This window comes from Polypterus senegalus, chromosome 12 (assembly GCF_016835505.1).
Source record: "Polypterus senegalus isolate Bchr_013 chromosome 12, ASM1683550v1, whole genome shotgun sequence".
Lineage (NCBI taxonomy): Eukaryota > Metazoa > Chordata > Cladistia > Polypteriformes > Polypteridae > Polypterus > Polypterus senegalus.
The window spans coordinates 118,960,960-118,982,917 of record NC_053165.1 but is presented as its reverse complement, the minus strand read 5'-3'; the positions used below and the strand labels follow the sequence as shown (position 1 = coordinate 118,982,917).

General features: G+C 38.1%; 1 protein-coding gene across 1 annotated transcript in view; it reads left to right on the top strand.

Moving 5' to 3' along the window:
• slco3a1 (solute carrier organic anion transporter family, member 3A1) overlaps positions 1 to 21,958 on the top strand; it is a 341,510-nt gene that overhangs the window by 304,966 nt on the left and 14,586 nt on the right. Inside the window, exons 4-8 of the mRNA XM_039773301.1 lie at positions 2,537 to 2,815; positions 8,183 to 8,347; positions 14,454 to 14,652; positions 16,075 to 16,213; positions 16,343 to 16,518. Coding sequence (XP_039629235.1) covers positions 2,537 to 2,815; positions 8,183 to 8,347; positions 14,454 to 14,652; positions 16,075 to 16,213; positions 16,343 to 16,518 — 958 coding nt within the window. The remainder of the gene's footprint in view (positions 1 to 2,536; positions 2,816 to 8,182; positions 8,348 to 14,453; positions 14,653 to 16,074; positions 16,214 to 16,342; positions 16,519 to 21,958) is intronic.

The following is a 21,958-nucleotide window of genomic DNA, read 5'->3' as shown; positions in this document are numbered from 1 at the left end:
AGTGTTCACTTTTGGTTTCCATATTACAAAAAAAAACATAGCCCTGCTAGAGAAAGTTTAGATCCGATGCTTTACGCTAGGGCTCTCTGTGGGTTTAAACTATATATCTTAACATTTGGCTTACAATATACAGTATGTGTGAGTCAGTATTCTTGCATATGAAGACAAGTAATTGCATATCCATCACTGGTCAGCATCTGTGTTAATGCTTGTGCATTGTGCTGACAACCTATGAGGCTGCCTTCACTGCCAAAATGTTGTGTTTCTTATAAGGCGACAAATGAATCCCATGTAAGAAAAATGTGGTCTGTTAGATTAAAGAGTGTAATATACTTGGAGACATACATACACTGTGTGCACAATTATTAGGCAAGTGAGTATTTTGACCATATCATCATTTTTAATGCGTATATTCCAACTCCAAGCTGTATTAACTTGAATGCTTATTGGATTTAAGCACGTCAGGTGATGTGTATTTGTGTAATGAGGGAGGGTGTGGCCTAAGGAGATCAACACCCTATATCAAGGTGTGCAGAATTATTAGGCAGCTAGTTTTCCTCGGGCAAAATGGGCCAAAAAAGAGATTTAACTGACTCTGAAAAGTCAAAAATTGTAAAAAGTCTTTCAGAGGGATGCAGCACTTTTGGAATTGCTAAGATATTGGTGTGTGATCACAGAACCATCAAACATTTTGTTGCAAATAGTCAACAGGGTCGCAAGAAACGTGTTGAGAACAAAAGATGCAAATTAGCTGCCAAAGATTTGAGAAGAATCAAACGTGAAGCTACCAGGAACCCATTATCCTCCAGTACTTTCATATTCCAGAGCTGCAACCTACCTGGAGTGCCCAGAAGTACAAGGTGTTCAGTGCTCAAAGACATGGCCAAGGTAAGGAGGGCTGAAACCCAACCACCACTGAACAAGAAACATAAGTTGAAACGTCAAAACTGGGCCAAGAAATATCTGAAGAGATTTTTTTCAAAGGTTTTATGGACCGATGAGATGAGCGTGACTCTTGATGGACCAGATGGATGGACCTGTGGATCAGTAATGGGCACAGAGCTCCACTCCAACGTGGAGGTGGGGTACTGGTATGAGCTGGTATTTTTAAAGATGAGCTAGTTGGACCTTTTGCATTGAAGATGAACTCAAAATCAACTCCCAAACCTACTGCCAGTTTTTCAAGACACTTTCTTCAAACAGTGATACAGGAAAAGACCATGATTTTTATGCAGGCCAATGCTCCATCACTTGCATCAAAGTTCTCCACTGCGTGGCCAGCCAGTAAAGGCCTTTAAAGATGAAGGAATAATGACATGGCCCCCCTTCCTCATCTGACCTAAACCCTATCGAGAACTTGTGGGCACTTCTTAAACGCTAGATTTACGGGGGAGAAAAACAATACACCTCTCTGAAGAGTGTCTGGGAGGCTGTAGTCACTGCTCCACAAAAAGCTGATCGTCAACAGATCAAGAAACTGACAGACTCCATGAATGGAAAGGCTTATGACTGTTATTGGAAAGAAGGGTGGCTATATTGGTCATTGATTGATTGATTTATTTTTTGAAATGTCAGAGATGTTTATTTGTAAATTTTGAGGTGTTTGTTTATTATTCTCACTATAACAGATGAAAATAAACAAGTGAGATGGGAAAATTTTCATGTTTCCTTTAGTTGCATAATAAATCTGCACACTAATAGTTGCCTAATAATTGTGCATACATATGTATTCCCCTGATGATGTTCACACTCACATTTCCGTTGTGAAACATTCAGGTTTCAGGTTTATTAACATTTTGGATTGACTGATAGCACTGTGTTTGTTCCATATTAAAATTAATCCTCAAAAATACAACTTGCCTAATAATTGTGCACACAGTGTATACTGCCATCTTAAAATGAATAGGGTTCATGTGCCTTGAAAGAGTCCAATGCATGTAATATAGAATTAGGTGTTTGGGTGTCTTTATACAGTAGTATGCTCTCAGAAATATGTAGGTTGCATAAATGATGGGGTTAATTGTCTGTGTGAAAAAGACACTTGACAAATGTGGGAAAGTTATAAACTCGGGAAGATTGTACTTATATGATCCTGATGGTTTTAAAACAATTTGTAGGTACAAAGGTAGCTAAAAATACTTCTCAACAAAATACAATTGAACCCCTCGACTAATATTATTTTAATAATCTGGCCCTCACTCAGAACTTAGTGAATACCTTGCTGTAGGCGGTTGTTTACAGTGCTAGGGGTTTCTCATGTAAGTTAGGGGTAACAGCCAGGCCTCCAATTTCAGTAGATATACCACATCACCAGCAGGATGATATGTCAGAGTCATCCAATACGGTAAATGTTTGGATTATGTCACCCCTGTGCATTTTGTGCATTTTGAATAACACACATTAATTTGCAGGAATAAAGTAAACTGCCTGACGTCAGCCCCCCTGTTGTTTATTTTTCGTACTCATTGCTTTTTACCTGCAAAGTTGAGCTATTTTACTTTTCAAAATGTTTGCCTTTTGTTGTCTCCTTTTACAGGCAAGCTTGACATTACTCCCGATGACCCTCGTTGGATTGGAGCTTGGTGGGGGGGCTTCCTGTTATGTGGTGCCTTACTCTTCTTCTCTGCACTGTTCATGTTTGGCTTCCCACAGTCCCTCTCTGGCCAGGAGTTGGAGGGGAGCACTGAAAGTGAACAGACCATGCTGCCCCCTGAGCGGCTTCCCAATGAATATGAAACACCCAAACCAAGTAATGGGGTGCTACGCAAATCCCATGGCTCAGAAAACAGCACCTCCTGCTGCCAGCAGCTCAGAGGTAGGCAAATCATCAAAGTCTAAAAACAGTTATGTTTTCAGCTCCATCTGCAATTTCATTTATGATCAAAATAATCTGTTTTGGCTTCAGACATCAAACAAAAATAAATGAGTGAAGATTCAGAATGCAGCTTGAATAGTCCATCCATTCATCCATAAAATGTTTCTAGTTCAAACTGTTTTAAGTTAAAAAAAATAGAAGGAATGTGAGCAATCCACATTTAATTATTATTAATAATTCATCTTTTCACCAGAATTTTATTTAGATTTAAAAAATTATGCTATTAGTAATAAGTATTATTACTAAGTTTGTAGGACAGTGACACAGTGGTTAGCACTACTGCCTTATAGCGCCTGAATTCAAATCCTGGCCCAGTCACCATCAATGTAGAGTTTGCATGTTCTTCTTATGTTTGGGTGGGTTCCTCTTTGGACATTCAGGTTAAGTTGCCACTTTAAGTTGCCCCATATTAGTTAGATGTGGTGCGTGTTTGTTTGTATTTGTGTGTAAATGTGCCTTGTACTAGACGGGTTCCCCGTCCAGGGTTGGTTCCTGATGTTGCCATGATAAGCTGAGGCATCTTTGTGTCAGAACTATGAAGGCTGAAATGGTTGAATTTTGACAAAGGTTTTTCTTGTCATAAATAATTTTGTAGCCCTTTTAAATACAGACAACACACTTAGTGATTCTAATTTTAGCAGTTTTAGTAAGTTTTGATGCCTGGTAAATGAACCTATTCTTTTTCCCCTTTTATAAGTCTTTATCTTTTAAATTTTCTTTTACATGAAGAAATTTTTGAAACTGATCAAATCTGCAATGTTTCTAGATCCCTATTATCTAACACTGCAAAGTTAAATGCACAAGACAATGTCAAATGAGCATGGTTGTACAATTCCACTCCCATCTCCCTTTGTAAGTTTGGGTAGTACTATCTCTGTCGTCAATTATCGACAGTCATTTTGAACTCTCTTTTCTTTGATATTTTTACTTGATTGAGCACTAAAGTATTTATACATTTAGCTGACTCTTTAATGCAACCTTCAAATAACAACCCCTGTCTGAAAACTGTAACATAACTGTCCTTGATCAGAGTCCAACACAAAAACCACCAACTATTCTCCAGTCATTGTCTCTTTCCAGATTATCACATCCCTCTTAGTCCTTTGTATTTCTGAATCATCTTCATTGTAACCATATTCGTTATCATCATCATCTTTATTTTTATTCATAGTAGCCACATACTGGGATGGGCTGTCCAACTTCTCTCAATGTCTCCTGGTGAATTGACAGACAATCCCAGAGCAACTGAGAAATATAATCTCTCCAGTGTGTCCTGGACCTTCTCCAAGTAGTCCATACTTTGTACACCACCAATAGCACTCATGAATAAAATCCTAAAATACTTGAACTCCTCACCCTTCACCTGAATAAATTCCATAACCTCAGATTTGTAGGATCTAAGTCTTATTTCACAGAACACCGCAGTCTGGTAAGACCAAGAGAACAACATGGTATGCATCAGCACAGTTGTAAACACACTGCAGTCTTTGGCTGCCCCTTGATATTCTACCTATAAAAAACACAAACAGATAAGAATATAAGAATCCAGGGCCCACACTGAATTCTTTTAGCTTCATTCCAAATATGTAAACAAGATGCTTGTTCCTCAAATACATGAACTGAATGGTAAACAGCAATAGCCCAGGAAAACCCTACTCTTGTAACACCTACTACTAGATACCATGGGTTACATGGTCACTCTCACATACAACACTAATGTATCTGGATTTTCTGTGTAAGGAGGAAAAGTTGGTCTTCTGTTTCTTGACTAGGATAGAATCCACTTGAGTCTGAGGTTCAAATATTGAACAGTCTCTGTTCCTGTTTCCTAGCATAGGCTTTTCCAGGGAGGCTGAGTGTTGTGGTCCCTAGGTAATTGGAACATATACTCTTGTCTTCATTTTTAACAATGGGGACCACCACCCCATTTCAATTCAGGGTTAGTTCCTACCTTCTGCTTATTCCACAGTTCAGGGACGTGTGGACCAGGCTCATACAAGGATGGATGCATGTATATGAGGCTTGCTGGGATGTTTTGAAGTTTCAGTTTCTATCTTCCCAGTAGAAACCAATAAGAAAGCTTTACAACACACTGTGATATTCGTTATTGCTGCTTTTTCCCTCAAGTGTGTTAAAAGTGTTTGGATGAATATTAATCACTTTAATGCCACTGCTAAAGTGCCTAGAATGAATTAATTCCTGCCGGATTCTGATTGCTCAATTACCTTAATGTGAATAGTATTAAGTGTAATATAAAGGGGGACTGACAATGTTTGAGAGCAATCTGGCATCACTCACTATGTGGAAAGACTACAAATTACCGCTGTCCTAGATAATGTGTTCAAACTTTTGCTTTTACTATGTGTTTATGATGGCCTGGACACAAATACTCTGGAGTGTATTGTATAATGTTGAGTTTAATTCTCAAATTGAAGAATAATCATTGATATAATATTGTAATGGAACTCTTGTATCAGTAGACTTCTAGGAAGTTAATAAGAAAAATGTAAGAAAAAAACGTAGGATTTCTTGGATTTAATTTAATATGATTTTATCAAAAAAACATCTTGCTGGTTCATTTAACCATCTAGAGTTTTAACAACAACAACAACATTTATTTCTATAGCACATTTTCATACAATGTAGCTCGAAGTGTAGCTTTAATGCACTCATCCAGAAAAGTTAATCAGTCAAAGTGAAAGTGATAATGTGAATGATGAGCCTTAAATGGTCAAAATAACTACGGCGCTACAGATCTAAGTTAATTGACAACTTTATTTAGTTTTGGTTATTATTATTATTAATTTTTCATATTCCAGATCTGATAAATACCTACCCATTCATCCATTGTCCAAACCCACTTTTTCCACAGGAGAAGCAACCCTGATTGTGGATGGAGCCAGTCCTTCACAGAGCATGCTTTCTCAGACAAAATAATTTTTCCATCGCTAAAGAGGTTTAACATGCTGGAGGAAGCTACAACAAACACACAGAAGAAGGTCAGGCCAGAACCAATGTGCCACCTCTGCTCATTTCAATAAATATGACTGTATTATTAAGGGACGAGTGGAAATCACCATGTTCATTATTAAATTTGTCTACAGTACTCTCGCACCCTAAACTTCACACACAAAAAGGCACACACACACACAGACTTAATCGAACTAAGCCCTAATTATGCTTGGTTAGTGATGCCTGCATAGCTATCACTCCTCAGTATTCCAAATGGGGACTCAGTAGCTTCGGGGTGAACAACACACGGGTTTCCCCAGATTACAACCTAGACCTAAAGCTAACTTGCTCTTCACATAAATGTTCCGAGATATAACCTAGACCTAAAAGCTAACACACATTGAACCCCAAGAATAACCTAGACACACTTGGTTAAAACCACTTACCAACCAATCTCCAAGATGTTAGTAGCTGTCTCTGCACACTAGGTGTCCTGTATTTACTTTACTTTTCCTGTCACACCTCGTGGACCAGTGGCCTGTCATGGTGTAGAGTGAGTCTCCTAATTCAGTGACCAATCATGCTTGGCCCTAACGCAGTTCTTCAGTTCAGCTCTCTCCCAGAACTAGTTTACTTTTTGTTCCTGTCAGCATTTTCTCCAATTTCAAATGATGCACAAATGTAATTAGATAAAAAAGAAAGAAAGGATGTACCACATCACAAAATAACAGTAAAGAAAGGATACACAGGTGTCATTAGACCATAAATTACCTTCAAGAGTTTTAAAGATGAGTGAAAACTTGTACTTGAGGCAGATTGCAGCTTGCTTTTTAACATTGTGATTTTAATATAGTATTTTTAATTGTGATTTTTTTCCCAATGAACAATGACAAACACTGCAGAAATGTTAAAAATAATTTATTGAACATAAGTGAAATAAATGTTTTATTGTTCTGGCAATGAGTTAGCATAATTTAAATCCAGGTACAAATCAGTTTTTCTTTTCAAAAAACTGAGACAGTTCATTCAGATTTCTAAAAAGAGCAGGAAATTGTTACAAGAATACAATACCAGACAAAAGTCACTAAGGTATATTGCCTATTAAGTTAAGTTAAAGTGTTAAGACAGCCAATGTCAAAGTGTTTTACTTCAGTACTAATTATTCTATCCAGGATGATCATACAACATGTACTTGTCAGTTTTTTTAATGTAGCTTTTTCCACTAGTCAATCACAGTAAACAAGACCATGTTCCTACAACACTGGAAGCAAGACAAGGTGGCTAATCCAATTTAGGATATACTCATGCTTTCATACACACACCTAACAATATTCAAACCATAATATGCAAAAACCAGAGAAAGTGACAAAATCCATGTGACAACAGGAAGAAGTTTCAAACTGTGCATTGACAGAGGCTGGATTGAGAATTAATCTCAGGCTTCATGAGTAACAAGTGTTGATCACCACACTACTGTTTCACTCTACCATACCAGCAAAGCTTTCAACTTCATACATAATCATTTCTGTTCAAACATCCTGTCATCCATTGTCCGCACATTCTTTGTCAAAGCCGGTGACAATCTCTTTGCCACAGAGACCAAGCCATTAATTATCCCTGAATGGGGAGACAGACCCCTATTTATGTGAAAGTACTTAAAGTTACCATATTTTTTATAAAATAATTTTTCTTCAGTAGTCAGGCACCATTTTTCAATAGACGTAAATAAGAGAGTTTAGAAAGTGAATGGAAGAATGAATATTAAAGCCACCTCAGCTCAGGGCACTGCCAAATTAATATTAGATGAGGCCTATTCCGAATGGAAAAGGGTTTATTTTTCAGGACATGCTCAAGTTTTTGGATTGGAAAAATAAAGTTTAGCCACCCTATTGGATGCTCTTTTGGCAAGACATGATAGCCAGTGTCTGTCACTGGCACATCTCCACTCATGTCCATGGACAGCTTGTTACTTTCATTTCTGTGAATAAATAATTATAAAAAAAACAAATCTCATAGCAGTTAATAAATCATTACTGGCTCCCACGAGAACACCAATCTAGTTTTCTAAGGGGCCAAAAAAATCAAACTGGGTTGTGCTCACTGGGTTAACACAGTTACATTTACAGGTAATAGATAACAGGCTGGATGATTTTAATTACCTACTACTGACTGTAATTCATTGGTATCTTTGAGGACAGTGGCTTTAAAAACATTGAAGCAATTAAGTTTTAAAGTTGGCAGAGGAAAAACGAAACCACTCACATAGCTGTGGGCTTTTGTAAATGAGAGGTCTTGCACTCTCTAAATGGTCATCAGCTGTAATCCCATTTGTATCTAATGACTCTTTCATTTCAGTGATTCCAAAAGTTACAAAGCACTTGTTGTCAAACCCGGTGTTCACCTGCATCGTCCTGGCTGCCTGCATGGAAATCGCTGTAGTTGCTGGTTTTGCTGCTTTTTTAGGAAAATACCTCGAGCAGCAGTTCAACCTCACCACCTCATCTGCCAATCAGCTTTTGGGTAAGACATCATTTTAGTAGCTCATTTATCTCCAAGATGGCTTTGCTTCTTTTAACGTGCTTGTAAGTCTCAGATGCTAGTTTAGCCAGTTTTAAATATATAGAAGCAGAAATGAATAACACTGTGTGGTTAAAGCAGCACACTTGGAGTAACAATTTTGCATTGTTTTGTTTGGTGGAATTAGTAGGGTATCTGTAAGGATTTCCATAATTTTGTTTGTTTTACATGCACAACTGTGTTCTGGAACCGACTTCCATGTGTATCTTCAGTTATGCATTGTGTTAATAATCAGAGATTTGTGAATTGTGCATGGAGTGGGACCAACACGCTTTGTAGTTGAGGACAGAAAGCAACGACTTATCCTGAGTCTCTCTATAGCTAGCCTTGAAGGACAAAAGAAATGAGAACATGTACATTAGATGACTAATAATACTATGCTAAAATAAATGTAATTTGAAAAATACACTTATGGAACACTTTAGTAGGAGCATTGCAGGGACATTGTAAGTACAGTAGATAATATATACAAATAAATAATCCAAAATGTTAATGGTGGGTGAAGGAACAATCAAAAAACTTAAAAAAAATCAAAAACAAGAACAAAAGAGCTGTGTTGAAGAAATTTTATAAAAAGTGAGTATTGAAATGACTGATGTAAAGTCAAATGCAAACTTAAAGAAGTGGAAATTCAAGGTGCAGTCTATAGGTGGGTACAAAATTGGGTCAAGCACAGAAAGCAAAGGATTAGGTGTGAGTAACTTTTTCAGAATTATTTGATGTTGAAGGTGATGTATCTCAGTGATTAGTGCAGGGTCCTCCACTCTTTTTAATACACATAAACCTGGGCAAGAGTATAATGGATAAGCTGGTTAAGTTTGCAAATGATGCCAAACTAGCTGGAAGGGCAGATAATGAGGATTAAAGAGGATTTGTTCTGTTCTGTGTATTGTATTGTATTGACCCCCTTCTTTTAGACACCCACTGCACGCCAACCTACCTGAAAAGGGGTCTCATTTTGAACTGCTTTTCCCAAGGTTTCTTCCATTTTTCCCTACAAGGGTTTTTTGGGAGTTTTTCCTTGACTTCTTAGAGAGCATGTGTCTATGATTTTTTACATAAAGAAAAACTTTGCTCTTAGCAAGTTTCCAACCATGTCCATGTGTTCTTGTGTAAAGTAGAAACTGAGATCTACTGCACTAATACATTTTATAGTTTTTAACACTTCAATCACATCACCATTTAATTTCTGTCTATTTAAACTAAAAAAAAAAACACAACTTCAATCTCTCTTCTTAGCTAGGGCCTCTTAGTCCTGGAATCAGACCTGTCAGTCTCCTCTAGACATTCTCTAGGCTGTATATAGTGATGAGTCCACTATGACCCCTACATCGTTCTGATAAGCTAACATTGTATACAGGTCTAACATTTTTACTTCCTAAGTGTAATACTTTACATCTACAGTATTAGTATTACATTTCATCTGCCACACTAATGCAAAAGCGTGTATGCTGTCCAAGTCCCTCTGTAACAACTGATTCAGCATTATACAATACAAATTATTTTTGTATAGCCCAAAATCACACAAGAAGTGCCGCAATGGCCTTTAACAAGCCCTGCCTCTTGACAGCCCCCCAGCCTTGACTCTTGCAGGTTTTTAGGGACATTCAAATCTAAACTTAATGTTATTTTGGACAATTTTGATTAAGCACATGGACAAGCTTGTTGGGTGAAATGACCTGTTTTCATTACATCTTTTCAAAAGTTTTAATATTCTAAATTACCAATTAAAACATCATATTGAATAAGTATATGAAAAGAATGCAAAATCAACTAAAAATATATTTAACACAAATGTATTTTTATTATGTACACAAGAATAATGCAGTAACATTCTCAAAAGAATAGATACAATATATATGTATATATGTGCTAAGTCAGAAATACCCCACAATAATAAACTCAAAACAGAAAATAGTAATAGAAAATAAAAATATTAAAGTGAATGATATGTTTAAATGGTTATAAATGAAAGAAAGTCATAGGATGGGCTATCATGGAAATCTGACTTTAAAGAAAAATGAAGAAGACCAAAGGTAAAGTATTTCTGAAGTTTCTTAATCCGGACAGTTATCACTATAGCATATTGGCTAAACTGAGTATGTCACAACATTTATAGAAAGATTCTATAACTTTGCATTAAAACACATAATTATTGTAGTACACTTTTCATTAAGTGAATGGAAAAGTAGTATGGTACTCATAGTCCCAATCACAGCTAGATAGAACTAATCTAATATTAATAAGTGAATTGTAATAGGAGAAGAGGAAATGACTTGCACTTGAAGAAAGGAAATGACAAAAATATCATTTACGCCATCATGTACAAGAGCTACAAATTATGCAGATTTTAAAAATGCATTTGAAGCTTCTTGTATACTTAAATATAAATTAATGAGCCATGAAGGTGGTGAGGATTAAATATGGCAGAGAGAAAGCTGTAAGGAAAATGGGTTCTTCCAGATGGGATTAAAATGGAGAAGGACATTGCATTCACTACACTTTTGGCACGTAGACTTATTCTGCTAAACTGGAAGAATCCAAACTCTCTTCTTTTAAGTCAGTGAGAAACCAATGTTTTATACTATTTGAAATTGGAAAAAATCAAATACTCAGAGGATCTTTTCAAAACATGGCACGATCTAGTCACTAATATTTTGAAATAAGCTCTTAAAGCACAGAGGAAGCAATTATTTCTGTATTTCTTTTTCTTCTCCATTCATCTCTATTGGCTTATCAAACTTATCAATATAGGTATGTTTACAGGCCTTAAATTTTACTCTGTTGGCCTTGCTCTCTCTCTCGGGTCGGACTTGTTCTCAATTCTATTTTTTGTAAAAATTGATTGATTTGTATGGAATGATTGCAACAAAATTAATAAAATTTCAAAAATAAAAGTAAAAAGAAAGCTGTAAGGAAAAGTGCAGAAGCTTACAATACATTATCACAGTCAAGGAATGTCTGTACAATGACTCAAGTGATGTTAATCAGGAGGCACAGAAAGGGAATGAGCAAACCTATCATATGTAAAGCAAGAAACTGTTCACCTAAGTGAGCTCAAATGGGCTACAGAGCATCATTTGAAAATCCAGAATGAATTTCCAAATACTGCATATTTGTGGTCATCTCTCCCTCAAGGGAGTCGTTTGAATCCATGGGAGGAATATTGTATTTTCATATAAATGTCATATATCTTTGTAATTATTTTTACTCCTCATATATTTTTACTGTGCTTTAGATTGTCTTTACCTACCAATGATTGTTGTGGTTTGTTTCTTATATGTTTAATTATAACTTTATCATCTGCCATACTTATACTGGTTTTGTTACAGTCCTATTTATATGTGTACAAAGCAGTGGTAGTGATAAAGAGGCATTGCCCGATTTCAGAGCTGAGGATCTTTCTTCGTTTGTTAGTTTTGATAGAAACTGGCATGCTTTTTCTTCAGGTGCACTAGTCTGCCCTCAACATCGTCAGGACTTGTGCATTCGACTAGATGACAACTGTGAACTGACAAAGTGTGTGAGTGTGGGTGTGTGCACAAGTGCGCCCTGTAAACTCTCGGTCTTCTGGATTTTCTGGGTGCCCAACAACTGTAAGTGCCAATTGTCGATATTTTTAAGATTCGAGGACTGGCTCTCCACAGCTCAGAAATGGATGAAGTGGGTCCAGTAAATGGACATAGAGACTTTCTAAATATAATTTTTTTATTACTCACAAAGCTCAGGAGGATAGATACAGTACATCATAACAATTCAGTCTTTAAGGGTTATAATTAAAGTCCATGTTAAACCTATTAAAGAAGAAAACACTCATAACTGCCAGTTAATGAGGCTTGTGGGAAACAAGCTGTGTCCCTTCGAGTGCTGTTATTACTATTATATCTCTACTCTATTTTGCTTTTCTGTAGGAATCATTTCCCAGATGTATTACTGCACATCATCTAGTAAAAACCATATATTTATTATATTCCCTGCTCATTTAGTAGGTGATTGCCAGGATCTCATAAAGGCTTTACAATGCCATAAACATCTCAGATGTTTGCCACAGAAGGCTATCTTGACTTTCCTTCAGGGATTGTTTTTGGCCTTTGCACCCCTTAATTGTTAGGTCAGCCTCCATTACCCTCCCAAATAGGAATGGAGGAGATTTCCAGATCATCCTATATTAATTAACACATTTCTGTATCTTTGTAAAAGCATTTAGCCATTAATTTTCAAATGCAGTGTGCTGCAGTGTATTTTCTCAGGTTTGTCTTTTCTAAGTAAACACCAGATTTTTGACAAATTTCAGTCTAGTTTCAGAGACCATCACAGTGTGGAATTTGCTGTTTTGATGGTGACAAAGGATCTTTTGCTGGGGACTGTGTCTGTTTAGCTTTTCTTGAAATAAGTGCTGCTTTTGATATGATTGACCACACCATTCTGCTAAAACATTTGGTGTGTTTGATAGGCATTAAGGGCACAGCTCTAGCCAAATCTTATTTTGATAACAAATCTTTTGTTGTCTTCATTGACACCTTTTCTTTCTCCTCTATTACTATTTCTTGTGGAGATACCCAAAGGGCCATTCTGGCCATGACACACTTTCCCATATATATATTCTTCCTCTAGGATTAATTAATTAACATTGTAATACTGTATTTCATTGCTATGCTGATGACACACAAGTTTATATCTGAAGCCAACCAACCAGGGTTTAATAACCAATCTGCTTGACTGACTTAATGCTGGCTAGCCAATAATCTAAATGAGAATAACACAGAGGTGTTGCTCCTTGCCCATCCTGCCAATAATTTTGGCCCTTTGTGCCCCCCATATTAAAATGTATGTAAAAACTGGGGATGATTTTTGATTCTACTGTCTGCTTTGAGAGATAAATAAATGCTGTGGTTAAGGGTATGTTGTATCTCCTCAGAAACATAGCTAAAATCAAACCTTTCTCATCTGCCAAAGACCTGGAGACTGTGATCTGTGCCTTTTTCTCCAATAGGCTGGATTATTGTAATTCTGTACACCTTAGAATCCGTCAAGCCTCTCATCTCATCTTCAGTATCTTCAAAATGCAGGTTTTTAACAGGTTCACGCAAGAGGGAACATATTACTGTTATCTTGGCCTCTATTCATTGGCTGCCTGATTAGTATTATGTTTAAAGTGCAATTCTCTTTGCTTTTAAAGCGTGGAATAATCTGGGTCTCCCACATATCTAAGATCTCCTCAGCCAATATTCTCCCTCCAGGGTACTTAGGTCATCTTCCCAATTCAGTGCCATGTTCCTGCCTCATAAGGAAAGGAAATCAAGCTTTTTCAGTGCCTAATCCAAAACTCTAGAATAAATTACCTTTATTTGTCAGAATTTCTTTCACAGTCCCAAAATTTAAATCCTGTTTTTTCAAGCTTTTGGAGACGCAGAATAATGTTTTTGCTATAGTTTGGCTTGGGAGTTGGTATGCTTCTATGGTTTGGGGTTTGGAGACCTATTTTGTATTAATTTAGTTAATTTTCTCTTATTTCATGTTTATGCTACAGTTTTATTTCTGTTTTAATTTGTATTGCACTTTGGTGCAGTTGGTTACTTTGCATTATACATAAATTTGATTTAATTAGAGTGAGGTTCATGGCTATTATGAAAATAAAATATAAAATATCTGATTTATGATGGTAATTGCAGTATTCCAGGTGATGTTGTCAACTTTATTCATTTTGGTTTTAAGTTCTACTACTTGGGGGGGAGGGGGTATATTTTGGTTTTGTTAAGTTTGAGTTGATTGTATGGATTGGTGTTTGCTTTTAATTAAAATTAATAAAATAAAAAAGTTCTGTTACTATGTAGTTGTGTTCATAAGAAGAAGGTTCACTATGACTGCTGTTGTCTGATTATTGGAGATATCAGGGTCACAAGTTTCCAGAGTATCCAGACACTTATTTTACCTTTTTTTTTTACCAACATTACCCACTGTCTTGAGGGAGTTTCAAATGTCTTTTTGGACAGCACACCCTGTAGAGTGCATTAACTAAACCCTAAATCAGTTGTTTTCTGTATTTCAGGAATGACAGCAATTCCCTGTGCATGTCTGGGAATCTTCCTGGGAGGCCTGCTCGTGAAGAAACTAAACCTATCTGCGCTGGGTGCCATTCGCATGGCTATGCTCGTCAACCTTGTCTCTACGGCATGCTACGTGTCCTTCCTTTTTCTTGGTTGTGATACTGGGCCTGTGGCTGGAATTACAGTACCTTATAAAAACGAGTGAGTAGAAGAAATCATTTAGGACAACTGGATGTAACAGTAGAGTTACTGCTTTTATGGTGGTTGTATGTTGTGACAGATAGGGGGCGCTATCGCTCCCTTGAACCCTTGTCCAAGACGCCAAACACCAGATAAAAGTCCAAATAGTTGACTTTTTATTAACACAAAGTGCACAAAGCACCCTCCTCTCCACAATACTCATTAAATAACACAATACTCTACAATAATCAGTCCTCCACACTCCCAGACGCGTCACCACCCTTCCACCCAGCTCAGCCCAATAGCTGGGGATTTCCCAAAGTCCTTTATAGTCCTCGATCCAGAAGTGTTTCACCCTCTCTGTCCACGTGACTAGGAACACTTCCGGGTCAGATAAAAATCCTTTTTCTTCACCCCGGAAGCACGTCATTCCCCTTGTCCATGTGACTCGGACGTACTTCTGGTGCGTAGGGCAAATAATATTCTTTGCTCCTCCCTGCAGCTCCATATAGCAGCCCCTGTGGTATCCAGAAGGGCTGTGGATGAAAACTCCATTGTCCAGGATTCCCTGCTGGTCTGGGGGCACTTCCATGCTGCAGGGAGGGCTCCATCTGGCAGCCTGGAGGTATTGGCCGGGATGAAAGGCCGGCCGTAGACCACAATGTATTTAAGCACAGTTCCAAGACTGAATATGGCTGAGGTATGGGTGAATTTCAGTCCTATAAATAAATAATCCATCCATCCATTTTCCAACCCGCTGAATCTGAACACAGGGTCACAGGGGTCTGCTGGAGCCAGTCCCAGCCAACACAGGGCACAAGGCGGAAACCAATCCCAGGCAGGGTGCCAACCCACCACAGGACACACACAAACACACCAAGCACACACTAGGGCCAGTTTAGAATCGTCAATCCACCTAACCTGCATGTCTTTGGACTGTGGGAGGAAACCGGAGTACCCGGAGGAAACCCACGCAAACACGGGGAGAACATGCAAACTCCACACAGGGAGGACCTGGGAAGCAAACCCGGGTCTCCTAACTGCGAAGCAGCAGCGCTACCACTGCGCCACCGTGCCCCTAAATAAATAATCATGTGAATGAATTACTAGAACGTCATATTTCCTTAAAAAAAGAGGAGAGAATAAGGAGGAGGCACACTCTATAATCTAATGGAGCTAGAGAGACAACATGATGAACTCATTCATTGTCTTTATCAGCTCTGAGGCCTTCCAGCTCTTTTAGTTTTATTTAAGTCATTTATTCTAATACTAAAGGAGAGACTCAATAGTGATTACAAATTTCAAGCAGAAATTGACTCATCACTGCAAAACAAACCTCTAATTTATGTGTCTTGCTCTGAGATAACTCTGTTTCTAGATTGTTCTGCACAATGAAATTGGATAGCTGTTACCTGATTCCTGTTGTCCATTGCCTTTCCTCAGGACAATCCCAGTTCCTCAGCTGGACCCTCAATCTCCTTGTAACACTGGCTGTAACTGTCTCACAGATTCAATCAGTCCAGTCTGCGGCTCTGATGGTATCACCTACTTGTCTTCTTGTTTTGCTGGGTGCTCAAGAACTGTAAGTTTGCATGTTTGTACTTTTTGGTGTCTCCTACAGGCTACATAACTTCATCATTATGTTTTTCAATAGGGCTTGCTTACTTTGTTATCTTGTAAATAACTTCACATTTTTGTTCCACTACTAAAGAACCTCACTGGATGTTCCTGCATAGCAGTAGGCCGTGCTGAAAATGCCACTGCAGTTTCAGGAAAGTGTCCAAGTCCAGGATGCCAAGAGGCTTTCTTGACCTTCCTGTGCGTGATCTGTGCATGCAGTATGATTGGAGCAATGGCACAAACCCCATCTGTCATCGTGCTGATCAGGTAAGTGTGACATCAATATCACCATTAAATGAAGAGTACCATCTGCTATATCTGTGGTTCCATGTAGCTACCATAGCACAACATCATTACACCCTCTTAAATTAATTCAAGTTCGTGGTGAAATACATCCTATCTTAGCAGCGTGGATCTCAAGGCAGGAATGATGTGCTTATCTATAATACGATCCACTCACACACACTGCTGATTTTTTAAATTGTGTTAATCAGGGTTAAGCCCTTCCTGCAACTGAACTGGTCTTAGTGTTACTGTGTCCATGTTTGTGCATTTAGTGTTCAAAGCTGGTGTTGATGATTTAAGGAATTTAAGTTTTATCCACAAAAAAGCAATTGTTTTCCCAGGTGCACTCATTAAGATTTTAATCTCTTATTTTTTTTTACAGATTTGTTTATTAAACCTGCTGCTTGATGATGTGAACACAGGTGCAAATTATACTAAATTAGCAGCTTCTATTTAGGATGTTTTGTCATGTATAATTATTCCTAATTCTTATTTTTAAAGGAAAACATTCAGAAGCAATTATGTTGGAAATGTGTTAACAAAAAAATATAAAATCACATAAGAAGAAGTTCTTCATTGTTGTTTTCGTCCTGCTTTTCCTGGTGAGGGTCGTGATACCAACATGCTGACCAGGCTCCCCCCTATTACTGTCAACTTTGGAACTGGATTTGCTCCTTAGTGTTTTCACAATGGGTCATATACCTTTACGACTTCCATGAGAGGCACCAAAAGGGCATCCTATACACATTCCCAAAGTATCATAATTGTCTCCTCTTGCTCAGGAGAAGCAGAGGCTCTACTCTTACATTTTCCCATATTACCAGACTCCTCAGCCTATCACAAAGAGTGAGCCCAGAAGTGCTGCACAGGACCCATATTTTGTCTGCTAATCTCTTTTTTTAGCCACTTTCAAAATCTTGTGACCATAGGCAAGGATGGGAATGCAGACAGCTCTATAAAACTGTAGCAGTACTGATTGGGATAGATTGAACTTTTTAAATTGATGGAGAAAAAACGTGCAGTACCACTCAAGAGTTTTTAAACACCACCGTTTTTCTGGCATTTATTTTTGAATTTAAGCAATTTAACCTGAAATGGTGCAAAGGTAAGAGGTAAACTGCCAGAGGTTTAAAACAGTTTAGGTTACCAATAACTTGAAAAATAATATAATTTTTCAAGTTAAACATCCATCCATTATCCAACCCGCTATATACTAACTTAGGGGTCTGCTAGAGCCAATCCTAGCCAACACAGGGCACAAGGCAGGAACAAACCCCAGGCAGGGCACACACACACATCAAGCACACACTAGGGACAATTTAGTATCGCCAATGCACCTAACCTGCATGTCTTTGGACTGTGGGAGGAAACCGGAGCACCCGGCGGAAACCCACAGAGACACGGGGAGAACATGCAAACTCCACGCAGGGAGGACCAGGGAAGCGATCCCAGATCTCCTTACTGCGAGGCAGCAGCGCTTCCACTGTGCCACCGCTCCACCCTCAGAGTTAAACAAAAAGGTCTTTTTTGTTAGGAAACAAGTAATGAGTTAAGAGCTTACAGCTTTTCTGCAGCATTGGGAGTTACCTATACCTTGAAAGTTGATGTCAACAATTCCTTCACATGCCTTGACTTTTCTTGATTACTTACAGCCCGTCTGTAAAAAAGCAGTTTTGGGGCAAACTGTGCTGCTTCCCTAAAGCATTATTTGGACAAGAAAGCCCTATGTATTGCTATCATAATGGTGGGCATATAACAAAGGAAGATACACAGAACATTATAATCCTTAGAAGTGGACATGTTGCAAAGGAAGCCAGGATGTCCTTGGGTATAGTTTCTCACACCATTAAAAAGAACTTGGAAACTGGAGGAAAATCTGTCAGGTACAAGTCTGTGAAACCCAAAGCCAAACAGAATCAGAAAACAAGTTTGTAAGAGTTAACAGCTTTGTGACTAGTGCCTCACAGCAAAACAGCTTCAAGAACAGCTTAACAGTACGTGAAGTCATAAAGTATCTATCTATCTATCTATCTATCTATCTATCTATCTATCTATCTATCTATCTATCTAAGTCAGTAGGTTTCACTTTCTATGCTTTAATTTCAGGGCACATTGAGACATTAACTCTGTAAATGTCAGTAAAAAAGGGAAAAAATTGGAATGTTCTAAAACATTTCAGTATTTTAGCAAAAGCCTTCTTATTGTCACTCAACCTACCAATCTTGCAGCTGAAAGTCTTCTCTTCACAGTTGAAAGTGAGATCAGTGCCACTGGCCTTGAATCATTTATTGTGGTGTCCACATTAGTAGCTTCTGTGGCTGTCGGAGAAACAAAAGGACAGAACATGCCATTGTTTTTTAACAGTCAACTTGAATTTGAACACCTTTCCTTGATCTCATTCTACATGTTCTAGGGTCTCAAAATATGGAGTAAAATCTGTGTTCAATTTTCCTTTGTAGCAATTTATTAAAATCAATCAAACAGACACTTCAGTACAGCTTTTAAAATAATAAATGCTTGGCAATAGAAAACACTTTAGTGACTTTAATAGTTGCAACTGAATTAAAAAGTGGGGAGAATAAATAAATGGGCTCATGGGTCTCTGATTTGAAAGTAGGCCATTATCAGAGCCAACACCACAGTTGACCACAAGAGGGCAGCATTGTAATTTTGCCTAGTGCTTTGGCTAATTAATGTTATCATAAAGCACCCTAAATAGGCTGTCCCAAATTTTTAGTGTTGTCCAGGTATTCTTGTTTTCCTCCAAGATCTCAAAGATATTTCTCAATTAGCACTGTGTGGATGTGTCACAAGTATGACCTCTGACAGACTGACGCCCATCCAGGTTGATTCTAGCATTCCACCTAACATTTCCATGGTAGGCACCAGCTCATTGCAACCCTTAATTGAATTCATCCATCCATTATCCAACCCGCTACACCCTAGCTACAGGGTCATGGGGGTCTGCTGGAGCCAATTCCAGTCAACACAGGGCACAAGGCAGGAAATAAACCCTGGGCAGGGTGCCAGCCCACCACAGGCCCTAATTGAATAAGTGTAACAAAAATAAATGAATACAAAGGATCAGAAGTATTAGAACTGAATACAAAATCTTATTATATAATAGTTAACAAGGATCCCCAGACTACAAGCTAATATATTTAATGTAATACATTAGACAGAGCATTTCATTTAAGCAGATTTAGTTGTGCGACAGTAGTATTTATCCTGCCTTAGTTGAATTAGAATTTCCGATATTAAATTAGTTTTAGGATGGCTTGGTGGTGCAGTGGGTAGCGCTGCTGCCTCGCAGTTAGGAGACCCGGGTTCACTTCCCAGGCTCTCCCTGCATGGAGTTTGCATGTTGTCTGCGTGGGTTTCCTCCAACAGTCCAAAGACATGCAGGTTAGGTGCATTTGCGATTCTAAATTGTCCCTGGTGTGTGTGTGTGCGCGACCTGCAGTGGGCTGGTGCCTTGCCCGGGGTTTGTTTCCTGCCTTGTGCCCTGTGTTAGCTGGGATTGTCTTCAGCAGACTTCCTTGACCCTGTAGTTAGGATATAGCGGGTTGGATAATGGATGGATGAAAAGAGTTTTATATGAAAAATTGTTTTAGGCATGATAGATGAATATCAATGTTAAATTGCAGTAGCTGTGAGGGAAATTTCTTCTCTTCTGAAAAAAGATTACTTTAGCAGTGTTTAGAGAAAAGGTGGCAATTATTTTGGTTTGACTCCGGTCCCCTGACGCAGCACTTTGCTGTAGGCCTGCCTCAGCATTTGCGTCCCATGGCACAACTAAAATAGGGAGGCTTTTTTGTATTGCACACAGATGTTTAAATTCTGATAGAAATGTATACATGAAGATACACAAGGCTTGTTTATTATGCAGAAGGTTCTTAGATGCGGTGCCCACTGAGAATTGTGTTTTTTCTTATCTATAAAAAGAGGTGATGAGTGGAGCTCAAAGCTTCTTTATAATAGCAAGTAATTGACTTCTTTCGATTGTATGTGCAGATGGCAGAATACACTATGGAAAATAGCAAAACCTACAGCCTTAATTGTATATGTTGTAAAGCAGGAGTGTCAAACTCATGCCTTGGGAGGCTGCAGTGGCTACAGATTTTCAGTTCAGCCACCAGTTACTGTTGCTAATAGGGCAGACTTTGTTGCCTAAATACTAATTGACTTGCTTTTCATGGCCCCGCCTATAGTGTTTTGTTTTCATTTTAAAACGTAGTCAGTAGTCTCCATTTTCACCTTCCATCCATACTACCCCCACATTTTTAAACCCCAAAAACAAAGACTTGTAAAAATGCTCTCCAGAGCCCAGTACTTCTGAAAACATCAGCTTGTCATTGCAATTTGGACTGATGCAAATGTAGACTTTTAAAAACATGAAAACTCAAATCGCACTCTGATTTGCTTTTGTTTATTACATAAGTGTTTTCTGATGGGATCTTGCTAATTTGCATGTGTCATTCCCTGATTGGTCAATCTTCACAAAAGAAAACCGTATTCCAACATGAAAGATGCAGAAAAGTTGCTTTCTGTAGCACTTGTACAGTTTGAATGCTGCATACATGCTCAAAAGAAAATATTTTACCAGTCATTACATTTTTGCAGTAAATCCCATGGCCAGTGGCAGTGCCACCCCTTCAAGGATTTTTCCTCTGATACACATATGCCCAGTGTAGTGATCTGTCATATGCATTTTCAGTTGTTTTACTGTGTTTGGGGAGACTTTCCTAAGCAATATGAAAACAGTAGAATGGATGAAGGTATTTTTTGTTTAAAAATGTAGTTTAAATGAAAACATAGTACAGTGGACATAGCTTAAGATTTAGAACTTCTGACAAACAATAATGAGACATAAAGCAAGCCAACAGATAACCAACTATCATGATCTCATATATACCTTTATGTCTATCATACAATATCCATTCCAGTAAAATTGTTAAAAAGGAGAAAGGGAAGTTCTGAGAAATATTAATCTGGTGTAATTCACACAACATTTTGATTGTGCAAAAAAAAAAGATTTGTAAATGCCTGGTGTGACAAAATGAGAGAACTAAAAAACTGAGAATTAAATAATGCATTTCTTTAATGACAAGAATCAGCTTCTAATCCAAGAAACTTGTTGTAGTGAAAATTTTGTCCCTCCAGAAACTGAGTTTCAGACCCTTGAGTTACTATACTGGTCATCTCTTGAAAAACTCAACATTTCATTATTGTTTAGTTGCTGCAGCCACTGCAGCCCTCCAGGACAGGAGCTTGAAACCCATGTAAAGGATTTGATTTGACTCTCCTAAACCTAATACAGATAAGCTAATATATTGTTGTCCTTAGGTAAATCTTACATACAGTGTACTCTATCCATTCATTTTCTAGCCTGTTTATCGGGAACAGAGTTACAGGAGTCTCA